General features: G+C 35.6%; 1 protein-coding gene across 3 annotated transcripts in view; it reads left to right on the top strand.

Annotated features, from left to right (window-relative positions):
- Positions 1-70: 70 nt before the first annotated feature.
- The window catches only part of LOC108967898 (ATP-binding cassette sub-family C member Sur), a 55,614-nt gene continuing 41,100 nt past the window's right edge, over positions 71-14,584 (top strand). For 2 of the 3 annotated variants that reach the window (XM_018931569.1, XM_018931567.1), the window contains exons 1-4: positions 71-290; positions 13,426-13,694; positions 13,838-14,013; positions 14,120-14,338. In XM_018931569.1, the coding sequence (XP_018787114.1) occupies positions 133-290; positions 13,426-13,694; positions 13,838-14,013; positions 14,120-14,338 (822 nt within the window). In that variant the 5' untranslated portion in view covers positions 71-132. Of the gene's footprint in view, positions 291-13,327; positions 13,363-13,425; positions 13,695-13,837; positions 14,014-14,119; positions 14,339-14,584 lie in introns of those variants that run through there. The other variant, XM_018931570.1, reaches the window with a different exon arrangement.

Below are 14,584 nucleotides of genomic sequence, written 5' to 3'. Positions count from 1 at the left end.
AAAGTGTTTTATAAAAAATATTAATAATCTTTAATAATTCCAAACTTTTTTTATGTAAAGTAAATTATTTAACACAGTGCATGTGTTGTATAATAAAAATAAATAAAAAATAAATAAATCGATAAAATAAAAATGGCTCTCATATTATACTGCGATGATTTAACACAAGCTCCTCAAAACCTTAACACGGATATATGCAGTATTAGCACTTTCAAATGGCAATTAAGTATCGTGGTAAGCGTGTTGTTGTTGGTGATTGGCCTACACGTTTTAAGAAAGTGGAAGTACAGGTAAGAATATTAAAAAAAGTTTTCTAACATTCACTTACTGTGAGATAATTATTACGAAATCAGAGTTTAGTCTACAAAAAAACTTGTATATGCGAGCCTCATTTCTTGTGATATTGATCTCAAATTTTGCACACCTTTTCTCCGTAAGAAGCTGCTCATTTGTCGGCATCGCCGATATTGCCATACAAACATACACACTTGTCATACAAACTGAGCGCTCAAAACCAACTGTTTGTATTGAAAACTTTTTTATTTAACAAATTTTCTTTACGAACTTTACACATATATTATTGTCCAAGGTAACGGTAAAATCTCCGAAAAAATTATTTAGATCGGAACGCTATAGCATATAGCTGCCATACAAACTGACCGATTTAAATCAAAATAAAGGACTTTTTATACCCATTTCATGATATGTACATGTGAAGGGTATAACTACTTTTGTTTTTTTATTATTATTTTTACTTATGTATATGTACATACATACCATTACACTTTGCGGTAAGTCTATGTGTCTTGCAACATTTTTGATTTATTTTTAAAAATTAAGTTTTTCAAGGAATTATGATAAACGTAAACCAAATATTGTACGTACGTAGAATTTTTGGTACCCTTGAACTAAATGCTAATTTGATTGCATAAAATTCCAAAATAATCGCGGCACTTGTTGAAATAGACACGCGCTTCCAAACATAATTACACATATATGTACATATGTACATACAGGTGTAAATACATGCAATTTGTTCACGCATTTATTGTGGAAAATTTGAAAAAAAAAAAATTATTGAAGCCAACAACAATAATAGTTGCATAAATATGCTCGCGCTCATGTAATAAATGTGTAAATAAATACATAAATACGTACATATGTACATACATATTTACAAAAAAGCATGTTCTTAATGAAAAATGTGCAGTCATTAATTTACAAACGCATACTACACTCATGCACACACATAAGTACTTACACATACATATACTATATGTACATTTACTTTGCAGCGGGTTTCATGCCTTAAGTGTTTTCTCTTACAATTTTACAGAAATTTCGCAAAAATCAAAAGCTCACGCGCTTTTCTAGCAATACGTTATAAGAAATAAAGCTAAAAGAGCGCAAACGAATTTTCAACAACTTACGGCGAAAAACAATGAGCGAGTTTTCCACATTCGTGGAACGTGCGAAGTACATTCACACATACATACATATGCACTTATGTATTGCTTGTCTGCAAAAACAAAAAATGGAATAAAAAATAAATAAATATAAACAATGAGCTTAAATTTAGCAAACGTGATTAATATTCTTATAAACAAAACCAAAGCGAAACAAACGTGAAAAGGTGAAATTAAAGAAAACTCTTGAACTGTAAGCAATAATGAAAAGTAAAACTGTTTGGCAGCCAGTTTATATGTGTTTTTGTATTTTTTATGCATATGTAAAATAGATTAATAAAATAACAGTATATTCATTCATAGCATCCCCAAAACTTATGCCAACACTTATTCCAGCCCTCGAAACTCTTCTCATAAGCACTTTTTGGAATGGCCTTCAGTGCACTCGGTTTTATCTCTTCAATTGACTGAACACGGGTACCGCAGGTAGTCAAATCTGTTGAATACGTTGGCTGATCGATGATATTCATTGCGTTTTTGGGCTTAAATTCGTGGCTCGATGCGATGGTGCATTATCATCGTGTAAAATTCATGAAGTGTTCTTCCACAATTCCGGCAGTTTTCGAAACATGTTTTGACGCAAATGCCTCAATACGCCGAAATGAAGTCCCTTATCGACCGTCTTTCCCTGTGGAACAAATTTATGATGCACAAACCACGAATATCCCTTCCATTCCGATGATTGTTGACTTGTTTGCATGTCAAACTCATAAACCTTTACAAAAGGTTTACGATTATGCAAGTCCAAAGAGACCTATTTACAGTACTCTTTTTGAAAAAAAAAATCAGCTTTATCGGAATGATTTAAGCGTTTCATACCCAAAATATCCACCAAAATCATTCGAACGGACTGGCGAGAGATGTTGAGTTCTTTTGTCATCACTTTCCTAACGGTTTTCAAGCAGCATATTCTCCACGTTTTTTTGTTAATATTTTCATTAGTTGAAGAGGTCGTCCAAAGTGAGGTATGTCTTCAACGATCTCTCGCCCGTCTTTGAAGGCTTTGCACCACTCATAGGCTTATGTTTTTAATAAAACTGAATCACCGCAAGCCTTTTCCAATATTCGCAAGGATCCCGCACACGAAATATGTTTAGAAATACAAAATTTGTCAATATCATTTACCTGTGAAAATTAATTAAATTTTTCGGGAGCTTCTTTGTTACAATATATTACAGCTTTTCGAAGCACAAAACAAAAAAAAAAACGTTAATTTCGGCTACACCGAAACTTTAGTCCTCTTCACTAATAGCAAATATATGTTTTGCTAGTTCTTTTCAGCCACGTTGTTTGATATAAATCCCTTTCAAACCCTATGAAGGCTAGTTAATAAAAAAAAAGGATATTTTCTGAAAATTTTTATTTTGATTTTGATCGCTCAGTTTTTATGGCATCTATAGTGATCCGATTTGAACAATATGTTCGCTTATATTGTCAAAAAGCTTTCCAACAAATGAGCAGCTTTTGAGGAGAAAAGTATTTTTGGGATACTTCAGATCATTTTCCCAAAAACTGAGGGAGAATAACGTATATACAGATTGACGGACCTGTGTAAATGGACTCACCTCGTTACGTCGATCATACATATATTTATATATGTATATATTTTATGAGATCTACAACATTATTTTTGGTAGTTATAAACTTCGAGCATTAAATTGCAATTGGAAACTTGGCTTTTAAGACAGTTCAAGATTAAATGTTCCTTCGATGTATAGTATATTAGCATCACAAGGTACTTCGCAATCGTTGATTGAAAACATTATGTAGATAAAATCATATACTTATCAGTTTTCACGTAGTTTTCATATTCTTTGACCAAATGAACAAAGTTTTAACGTTTCTTTTAAGATGAGTGAGCCTCGGCTGATAAATAAATATAGAAAGTTGGTCAGTCGGTTTGGTTGATTACAAAGTAATATCGGGTGAGAATTTTTAGTCCTCAGAACTTTATAAATTAAAAAATTTATGCAAAAATTATTCTTATTAGTCTTACTATGTCAATATTTTTAGAGTTCGGGGTTCTTGAAATAGATAATGCTAATATATATCTTTTCAATATTTAAGTTACAGCTTTCTTGTGGTTTTTAGCAATACAATGACATTTGAACAAGTATAAAGCTTAAGCTCTAACTTTTTTCCTTTCCCCGTGATCCTTTTCGAGGTTCACTATTTTAAAAGAAAAAAAAAAAACAGAAATATTGGCATTTATTTTTTGAAGACTATCTCTTTCAAATGTTGGCAGTGGCTACGTCTCAGATAGTCCATCCGTTGAGTCCAATTTTAGATGCCTCATTCGTTCATTTCGACAGATGAAGGGCTGAATCGTTGCCGAATGTCCTCAAATACTTTACTCAGAGGAAAAGGTCTAAAGGTGTGATGGTAGACGATCTTGGTCGAAGTGTTCTCTCAATAAATCCATTGATTGATGCGATGAGAAGATGGCGCTAGTTAAAACCCTTCGTTACCGTTATCACAAGCTTCAGTTTCAGGCATCAATTAGTCGGTTATCATGGCGCGATAACGGTCGCCATTGACGGTTCCCACGATAGTCGGGTCTAGGAAAACCGGAACGGACCCGGATTTTTATCCGGCCAAGGACTGTCAACTCGGCAGAATTTCTGCCGTTACAACAATATCAACGGTTACGTTTTCAATGGCATCATTTTTGAAGAAATATGTACCAATGATTTCTCCGGCCCACAAACGACATCGAACCGTTGTTTTTTCTGGATAAAATGGCAGCTCTTAAATTTCAAATGCGGCACTTTTGCTTGTTTACATACCCACTAAGCCAAAAATGGGCCTCATCGCTGAAAAAAATTTTGCTCGAAAACACTGGATCTTCTTGGAACTTTTGAAGAGACCATAGAGCGAAGCAATGTCGCTTAAAAAGGTCGAACGGCTTCAGTTCTTGCATTCCGATTTAGATGTAAAATGCGCCAAGTCGTTCCATACGTCAGTCCGAGTCCAATTATTCTTTACAGAACGTGAATTTTCTTAATAAAGTTGAGCGATTTATAAACGTTGTCCAGGCGTAAGTCTTTCCATGATGAAATGCGAAATAATATTGAACCAAAATAATATGACAGCTTGATAGGACTTTAAAAAAAGGTAAAAGTATCTCTATTTGAATCACCCGTTATTATATATGTACATACAGCCAGCAAAATAAAAAAGGTGCATTCAAAATATATTTCATCGAGTTTTCGGGAATTTCAACTAGACTAGGCTTCCGATTTAGTAGGTAATTATATACATAGTACATATTTTGTGTCATACTCCTGCCTTCTCTCACAGAATTAGCTGCGAACTATCTGAATAAGTTTAAGATTGGAATTACCGATTCAAAAATGTGTAGACTTAGCGATATCAAATGCCTCCACTTTTTTTTAGATGTGAACAGACACATATTTATGTATTTATGTACATATACTATGTATGTAGTTAGACCGTGCAAACTTTTTATGACACATTTTCACTTTTTAGTGTCGAAATTTCCGAGAAACGTGAGTAAATACCGAAAATTATCAGAACAAAGATGAGTTGAAACAGTAGAAAGATTAAAAAAATGTGCCTTTTACTTCTGGTATTCCCCATAATTTTACACATTTACTTAAATTAGCCTCACATATGTATGTATGTACACACTAATCGGGTCCAGCGGCAGGGAGTCAACCCAGCTGTCAAGTGCCAAATGCTACGACAGCTGCGGGCACAATAGACTCAGACAAACAGCAGCCATCGCATTGCTTTATCAATAAAAGCGTTCTGTGATATTAATCAGCGTTCAGTAAACAAAGAAGCACAGATGTACGATGATATATACTTGTGTCTTGTGTACGTATGTATAAGTTACCCAGTTGTGAGTTATCTGCTATGAGCATACCATTAGTATGACTTATTTTACTACTTTCCTACTGCTGACTTTCAGATGCAATTTGTTGATCAAAATAGTATTTGTATGACATGGCGTGCTTTTCAGTTTCCAAACAGAAAAAAGATATAGAGAAATCAATTTGGCGAAACAGTGGTTGAGCGATGACTCTCGTTTCGTATTCCGCCAAAAAGTCAGCCACAATCATGCTAGACTTCGGCGACGCGTTATAGTGGTGCAAAATCTATGAATTTTCTACATACAAATCTGGTCGTAGATGCCCCAAAACGGCTATGTAGTATTCCTTATTGATTGTTTGATCCTATAGACCTAAATCATAACGAATAACCCTACGGTAATTGAAAAAATGTTGATCTTCTTCTTTATTGGCGTAGACACAGCTTACGCGGTTATAGTAGAGTTTACAACAGCGCGCCAGTCGTCTCTTCTTTTCGCAATGTGGCGACAATTGAAGATTTCAAATGTAGCCATGACCGTCTACACCTGGTCCCCACGAAGTGGGGGTTTTCCTTTTCCGCTGCTTCCCCCGGACGGTACTGCGTTGGATATTTTCAGAACTGGAGTGTTTTAATTCATTCGGATGACAGATTCAATGTCTCTTAATTAGCTGAATTATGTCAATGTCATCGTATATTTCGTACAGCTTATCATTCGACTGCCGTATTTGCGGTGTGCCAATCTTCCACAGAACCTTTGTCTCGAAAACTCGTAAGGTCGACTCATTCAGATGTTGTTATCATCCATGCCTAAGCATCATATAGTAGGAAAGTAATAATGAGTGATTTATAGAGTATCGACATTGTTCATCGAGAGAGGACTTTACTTCATAATTGCCTACTCAGTTCAAAGTAGCACCTGTTGACAAGAGTTATTCTGTTTTGGTCTTCGAGGCTGTTGGCGTTAATGCTGGTTCCAAGATAGATAAATTTATCTACGACTTCGGTTGTTGAGGCCATTGATATCAATATCACCCTCGTACGCCAGCAGCTGTATACTCTTACAGAAGATTGCACCTTCCCTATTCAGATCTGCAGTGCGAATTATTTTCTCCAGTTGCCTTGTTTGAAACCTCGTTTATTATCGAACGGCTTGGAGATCCCTTCAGTTTACTTAGCGTATTAGTTTTGCGGGCATACGAAATACAGTTTTATCGGCATGAAGGCAGCTTCTTTTTGTGCTGTTAAAAGCACCTTTGGAATCGACAAAGAGGACAAAGAGACCAAGATTAGGGAAAATGAAAATGTATCGAGTCGACCTATAAGAGATGTTGCGATCTTCTTCTAACTCTCTGATGCCAACACATCGATTTTCAAGCACTGCTCTTTAGTGATTCCTTTCAAAGCTTTCTCCCATATTATATTTACAGCTTTATTGTAGCATTTAATGGAACGATATTGAAATTTTAAGTTACCTTTTCACGATTGTTGGGACCTTACGAAAACGTTTTCATATCAGAAAAGCTTGATAGGTTCTATGAATTTATTTATAATATTATATGTGCCACTGATGGTGTTTAGAATAGAGGTTCTACGAATTTTAAGAAGCTCCGAATGGTTGATGGACTTGCATAAAAGTCACTAATTTTTCAGATTAGTCTAAATATGGGACTACCATGCAATAGTCGTGAGGCGAAGAATTAGCAAAAGCTTTTACGTTTCAAAAATCCACCTTTTCAAAACTTATAACTTTTCGAACCACTAAATAATATAAAGTAAAACACGTGATCAATTCACTCATAAATCTTATTCTCACAATGTACTTACATACGTTCTTATAGACTATTCGCTCAATTTGATGCTGACATAACTGAAACAACGTCTAGTGGTGTGTGGGTACACTCACTCACGTTGCTCTCCACTGTTGATGAGCCCGTTGATGACGATTTACGCGCCCATATAACTGATAACGATATGCTGATGATTTCATTGTCGATGTTGTTGATAATAATGATGATTTGTTGGTGGCAATGCCGTTCGCCTTTAAATTTGTTGCTCGCATTAGTTTCCATAAATTTTTGTTGTTCGCTTCGCTATTGTTGTTTGTTTATTTTCGCTGCCGCTGCTGCGCTATGCCTCCCGCATATGTACATAAGATACATTTTGTACATATACATATAAACGTACATAAGTATGTACTGCTTCTTTAGCGAAGCGTTCGACAAGTTTATGCGTTCGTAAAAATAATCTGTATGCGCGGGATTTCCATTTGTTGTGACATCATTCGTTAGGCATGAGTGGCACATACACAGACACAAACACAAAAGTAAGGTGCATGGTTTATTTATGTATGCTTGTGCGTATGTAAGTGTGCTATGAAGCTAATGGAAACGCATGCATACATACAAATACCAAAATAAATGCATGCGACTTGCAACATAATTCACATAATATTTGTTGCACAATGTTGACTAATGCATCGGCATCGTTAATTTGCTTCCTTCTGTTCTTCGCTTGTTCCGCGGATATCCTCGTCGACTTAACTCGATCAATTGAAGTGCAGTGCACTAAAGTTCATATTGGCTTAATTGCTTGTGCAATTCCAATTGATGCGATGAGTTGCGATATGGTTAGGATTTTTAAGTCATTGTTTTCAAGGAAATAATTGTTCAGCTCATCAAACAATATTTGAGTGGAGCGTTATAGTGCAGTTAATCGCATTTCTAGCACACAAGATTTTCTAAAACTTTGTTAACCCATTTGAAAGTCTTCATTGTAAATGGAGAAGTTAGCCTAAGCAAGGTGAATGACTAAAGTTTAAGTTATTATTATAAATGTGACTCAATTATTCTGCATTTGGAAGCCCTGCGTGCCATCGATAACTGCTTGAAACTTCTAAAAACCGGGAGCCATCTCATTACCGGCCTATGACTACTATACCTTCCAGCAGGCCCTCGGATAAAGTCTACTGTTTCGAATTTTATTTGGTCTCTGTTGTGTTGCAGTGAATCCATGTCGGTATGATCTATACCATTGTTTCAAGGAAGTTTTTTTGTTACCCGGGTAAGAGAGTTCATCCGCAAAGGCGTGTCTGCATAGGGCCACTAGAGGGTCTATCTTGATTGTCCGGCGGCTCAAATACGTCGGATGACCTGGAGGATGCATACTCGTTATCAACATCCATCATCCGTCTAGGGTCCCCAAAAGCGTGGACATACGCTACAATTCACGTTGACTCACAGATATGTCATACGTGGTTCTTTTTAGGTTAGGTTAGTTGGGGCATAGTGTGGGGTTTCTGTTTTTGTGGATTGGACAGAGCATACTTAAATTCTCATTGTCAGGCATGTTTTCGTTCTCTCGTGACTCGGCAATCCATCGGCTCCCGCCACTTTGTTGTTCTTCAGATGGATAATTCCTATTCAAACTTCTGTGGTTGCCATAGTCGCCCTTGTCTTTTCAACGGAAACCTTTCTACACTTGGTTCTCCAATTGGTGCCAAACAGCGAAACGGACGACTGACGCGCTGTTGTAAGCTCGGCTTCATCCACGTAAAAGGTGTCTATGAAAGTAAAGAAGAATATAGAAAATGCTTTCTCTCCACCTTCCATATGATTTTTGATGGTTTCCGAAATGTTGGAGTTTTCAAAGTCTTTAATATCGACTTATATTTTGGGCTTAACATTTCCTGCAAAATGCTGTCCAGAATCAGTAGCCCACCCGACTGTTTGCTCTTACTTAACCTCAAAAATGTCCATATGTTTCTTCAAGAGGATGTACATTTCCATATTTACGAAACAACATGTGCACAAGTAGACAAACAGACACACACTAAATCTAAAATTGACTACTTAAATTGGCTCATTTTCACATAGAGTTCCTCCAGATTGTGTATGCTGTGCGCATTGTAAGCACACACTGCTTTATTGATCATTAATTGTGAATTGAGAATAACGTAACATTGAAATACTTTTGGAAATTTCACTGCCAGCGGCGATTGGAATATAATTTAGGCAGTGAGGGAGTCACTCTCTGAATGCGTGCGTTTTTGTATGTATATTTAATATTATATATTAAACAATATCTCGCAATCATTGAGTATACACATTTAAATATGTATACTTATATTTGGATGTGTGTATGAATATATGTACGTGTGAGTGTTCACTTCACTAGAATATAAATCGTTTCTATTAAATATAAAACTTCCTTGCCTTGTTATATTTCTTTTGATTGGAGTACAGTTGATTATTTGAGAGATAAATTAAAAAAAAAATAATTTTTTTGTATATATGTATGTAAATCGAACCTATACAAGTATAAATTTAAAAATATTCTCCGAATATTTGAAGTTGATCCGTTAAATGGTTTTTATCTGACTTCCAAGTGGATTTAACCCTTCAAAGAAGTACTTTAATCATTACAAGCATTCATAAATACTTGTATACATATTTTGGTCTTTCCTTCATTCAATATTCCAGTAAACGCTATTTACCACTTGAGTATATATATAACATTAATTGGAAGCCATTACTTGACTGCAAGCGAAAAGTTTTATTAATTGATTTTTTCTTTGAAAGTTGTAAAATATTATTTTAGGCTGCCATATATACTCATTTAAGTGCATTTGCTGCAAGTGCATTGCTGAGGCCTTACTTTTTCTTTCATTTCCTTTATTAGCCCAAATAATCATAAAATTAAAATCAATAATTGGGCAATTGCGGAGTTTTCAACACTGTAAAAAAAGCCGCTAAAGAATTTTACTGCACTATTACGAAGCAATAACGGAAATACGCGGATATTTCTTGTGAATTAGAGTATATGCTCAAAAGCTAAAAGCTGCCCTGTAGGTTATACTATATATGGTACAAATGTTGATTTGCAAATCAGTATTTATTTCGTTTCAATTAGGGATTAGAAAAGTAGTTCACAGCTTATGAAGAGATTACGTGAGTCATGAGCCCCAAAAAATGCCTTTCTTTGACAAATTATGCTGGAAGAAAGGAAAAAAAAAAATAATTTCTCCATTCAAAACTTTGTTAACCAGTCCGAGTATCACTGTCAATTTGAAAAATGCAAATTTGAGAAAAAGTTTTTTTTTGTATTGGGACTTAATGTTGACTGTCCACTCAGATAGCCGAGCGATGATACTAGCCTTGAACTCATTAAAAGTGTGTTCTGGGCTGGTCAATTAGTGGATAACCTCGCTAGCAATAGGTATCAGTGCCGGGCCACAGCGGAATCGAAGGAAATTATAAAGCTGATGAGATAGCAAAAAAAGGCACCATAGAGCTGCTATCGGTAGTGTGGCTGTCCTTAGAGAAAGCTTCGTCAGCGCTGGGTCACCATCGGTATATGCCCTGCCTTTTGGCACAAGATCGATCGCAAGAGATTGCTCTGCCCTCAGTAAGGCTAGCCTCTCCCTAGTTATCACGCTTTTAACAGGCCATTACCCTATTGGTGTCCACGGAATGAGGCTGGAAAACCTATCAGACGATATCTGTAGAAGCTGTATACAAGAAGGCAAGGTGGAAACAACTCAACACTTCCTTCTTAACTGACCCAGGTTTGGGGGCTCAAGACACAAACACTTGAGAGTACATACTTACAGACATCCTACCGAACAGGCGGGAATGGATTTTAAAAGCCTGTGCAAATTTGTTTTTGCGATCTGTAAGTCCGAACACAGGAGTTCATGGCAATCTTCAAATTCTTTACGAACTACATTTCTTCGACAAATGATCAGCTGCTAAGCAATCGTTTTGTAAATTATTAGAGAGAGAGAGAAAGAGAGAGAGAGAAAGAGAGAGAGATAGTCGTCCTCTTTCGAACCATTTAATTACTGATTTTAAAACTTAGATTTTAAAACTTTTTATGCTCTGTACAGGGTAGATAAGTTTGCTTTGAAGTTTCTATTACCCATAAGGAAAGAAGGCCCTGTAAATTTATGATTTGGGTGACACGTTGGGCCGTTTTAGCCTTGAAAAGAGCCTGACTGTGTGCATATAAGGAAAAAAAACCAGTCTCAGTTTTTTAGATATTGATCTCAAATTGAGCGCGCGTTCTTTTATTCTCAAGGATCTTATCATTAGTAGGAACAGTTGGCTACATGGATTTCCTCGAGCAAAAACGGTATATTATCAATAATTTTATAATGTCAAAAAGGAAACATTTCATACAAAATTTTTATTAATCCAAAGATATAAAAATATTTTTCGAAAATTTTAATAAATTTTTAAAAAATAATATTAAAACCTTGACAAATATAGTGTTAAATTCCATTAAAATCGGTTGAGTATTTCGCGAGAAATCTTGACAACCGATTTTGAAAACAAAGTTTCGAGAAAAACACGATTAAGATTTTAAGTAATTATATTGATAACCCCGAGCGTGCAACTTTTCAAAGCTGTATCTCCGAAACTATTACTCAGATCAACTGGAGCATTTGAGAAAATTTTCTAGAGATATTATATAATTAAAAGACAATAAAAATTCGATTTCGATTGTAGCCCATGTAACTCCTTAAGTTCCTGAGTTCCTCCTGGGTTGCGCCACACGTTCTCGTCCGAAACTTAAGTAAAACAGCGTTGTGGCAGGTGTGTGGCAGCAATTGAAGTTGGCGAATCATCACTATTTACCAAACTCATACATTCATACAACCACACATATTTATATATTATCTATGCAACTAAGCACACAAGCCACTTTAAATGCAACACACGCGTTTGTTGTTATATTTATGTGGCTGCCGATGCAGCTTCGTTGCATTCACACGTGTTGCCCATTTACATGCTTCTCATTTAGTATATTTGTTTTTGTTGTTGTACTTTTATTATTATGTGCACTTATTGCACTTCTGGTGTGTTGTTGTTGTTTGTGTCTGGGTTTCACTGTTTGTTTTCATTATTAGTGCTATTTGCGGTGCATTAATTGGTGTAAGGTGTAGCCGAGCCGATAAATCAATTTGTATATCTTCGGCCAAGTGGCACTTGGAGTCTGCGGCACCACTGTATTCGTGTGCTACACACAAGTTGCTGTAAGTGCAAGCTACTTGCGGTACTTTATCGAATGCCACGATGAATGAGACTTTGGGTTTTGTTTGTGTTTGTTGTTCTTTTGCTGCGTCAATTTTATGAATGAAATTTCCTGAATGAGTTTAATGAGACAATTTGTCTGAGATTGTGGCATTTTATGTTGTCTGGCGAGCGAATGAGATTTTTTTGGTGAATTTTGTATTGAGTATGGGGCTGCATCAAAATGAATATACATTCATTTATGTCTCGTTCATCGATTTTAATCATATTGAGAAGAGGTATTTCGTTTCGACTGGCTTTTAAGGTTTGCTCAGAGACCCATCTAATCGTTTGTCTGGCAAATCGGGCTCTTTGCCTAGCATGCTTCAAGCATTTTTGCTGAGTTGACTTTTCATAGTCGTTTAAAATCCGGTTCCCTTTCGGTTACGTAGACACTAATGTCATGGCACAGACAAGAGATTCACTCAAAATTGTGAAGTTAAGGCATAGGTTCGGAACTTCTAATATATTTTTCCTTAGCAAATTTGATGCGTAACGTCAACACGTTTTATATTTTATTATAAATCTTAACTATCGTCTTCAAAATCGGCTTCTTACACGCTTAATATAATTTTCATGTAGTTGTTATAAGCCTCGACAGGGATAGATATCAGTGTCTGCAACGAATTACTTTGACGCACTCATGGATCCAAAGCGAATTTTTCAGATTTTTAAATAGGAGCCAAATATGGCGAATGCGATGGTTGAGCGATGACTTTCGTTTCAAGTTTGGCTAAAAAGTTACTCACAATAATGCTAAAATGTGGCGGCGCAAAAATCCCTTCGTTATGGCTCAAAATATATGTACAAGTATTATTCCTTATTGACCATTTAACCAAATGGAATGAATTCAGTGGTTTACTCCACTGTTATCAAAGAAAGCGACGAGCATCACACCGACATTTCTTTTATGAAAGGAAGCTAACACTCTTCCCCTGTCAGTCCTGGTCAATTTTGATTAGATGATATATGCATATATCTGAACTGCAGTAAACTATTTATATATTTAAGTTCACACCAATAATAATAAAAACAAAATTTTTTACTTCTAGACTACATCACACACTACTTTTGTATCACAATTTACGCGCTGCCACGGCGTTGCTGTTATTTTCTTCAAACACAATAGAGCTCGCACGTGCTTTGTTGCCGTTATCAGCAGAGCTATCACAACAAAAAAATATAGATGATAATAATATAGCGGCAAATATGACTTATTTAGTTGTTGGCAGCGATTTATTGTGGAATGCTTTGGCTGCGCTGTGTCTCACCCTAATACTAATGTGGTATCATCGCGTGGTCGAGGTGAAGAAATCGACAAGTGAGTGATATAAATGAAGCGAGATAAGATAAGAAGAATACGATTAATGTTAGTTATTAAAAAAAAAAAAAAAAAAAAAAAACTCACAAAATATTTTTATTTCATTATTTTTGTTGCTGTTTTTTATCTCTACTCCACTCCAGATTATTTATACTTCACTTGCATCATTGAGTTATTTATATCCTTCGTGCGCATTTATGAGCTTGCTGAGATCTCCTATTTTCAAAATATTTACGAAATGGAGGCTTGTCTTGAAACTTTATCCGTTATGTCACTGTTCGGCATGGCGGCTATTGACGGCTTTACCATCTACAAAGAGGTATACAAAAATTGTATGGCATGCTATTGAAAATCTGAACAATATTTTATTGTCATAAATTTTTATTTCCGATTTTTTTCCTTTTTAAATTTTTTATAATTAACAGCGTTATCGTCCCGATTATTTAGAGGATTATGAAAAAATCGGCTACAAACACACATTAGCCACTTTTTATTCGAAAGCTTGCTTTTGGTGGCTCACACCTTTGCTCTGGTTCGGCTACAAAGAGCCTTTGGAAGTTGAAGATTTGGGTCAGATGCGTCTGGAAGACAGCGCGCGTGCGCATTACGATCAATTTTTATTGATTTACAAAACGGCAAAGGTGGTAAGTGTAGTGTCAAAACGTGAGTAAAAGAAATGGTATTTAAAGTATATATATTGGGGGTGGATAAAAAACAAATGTTATTTTCGCATTCAATTTCGTAAAAAGTTCACAAAACGAAATATTTTTTAGGTACTTGGAAGGGAGATACAAATTGTTCTATCTGATAATAAAAAAAATTTAAACCATTAGGCTGAGGACTTTCCCGTTGCAATTTTTTAGAGTAAAATAATATAATTTCAATTAATT

The sequence above is a fragment of the Bactrocera latifrons genome, unplaced genomic scaffold (assembly GCF_001853355.1).
Source record: "Bactrocera latifrons isolate USDA-ARS-PBARC rearing strain unplaced genomic scaffold, ASM185335v1 scaffold_2, whole genome shotgun sequence".
Lineage (NCBI taxonomy): Eukaryota > Metazoa > Arthropoda > Insecta > Diptera > Tephritidae > Bactrocera > Bactrocera latifrons.
The sequence above is the reverse complement of the archived record's forward strand: the minus strand, read 5'-3'. Positions and strand labels throughout refer to the sequence as shown.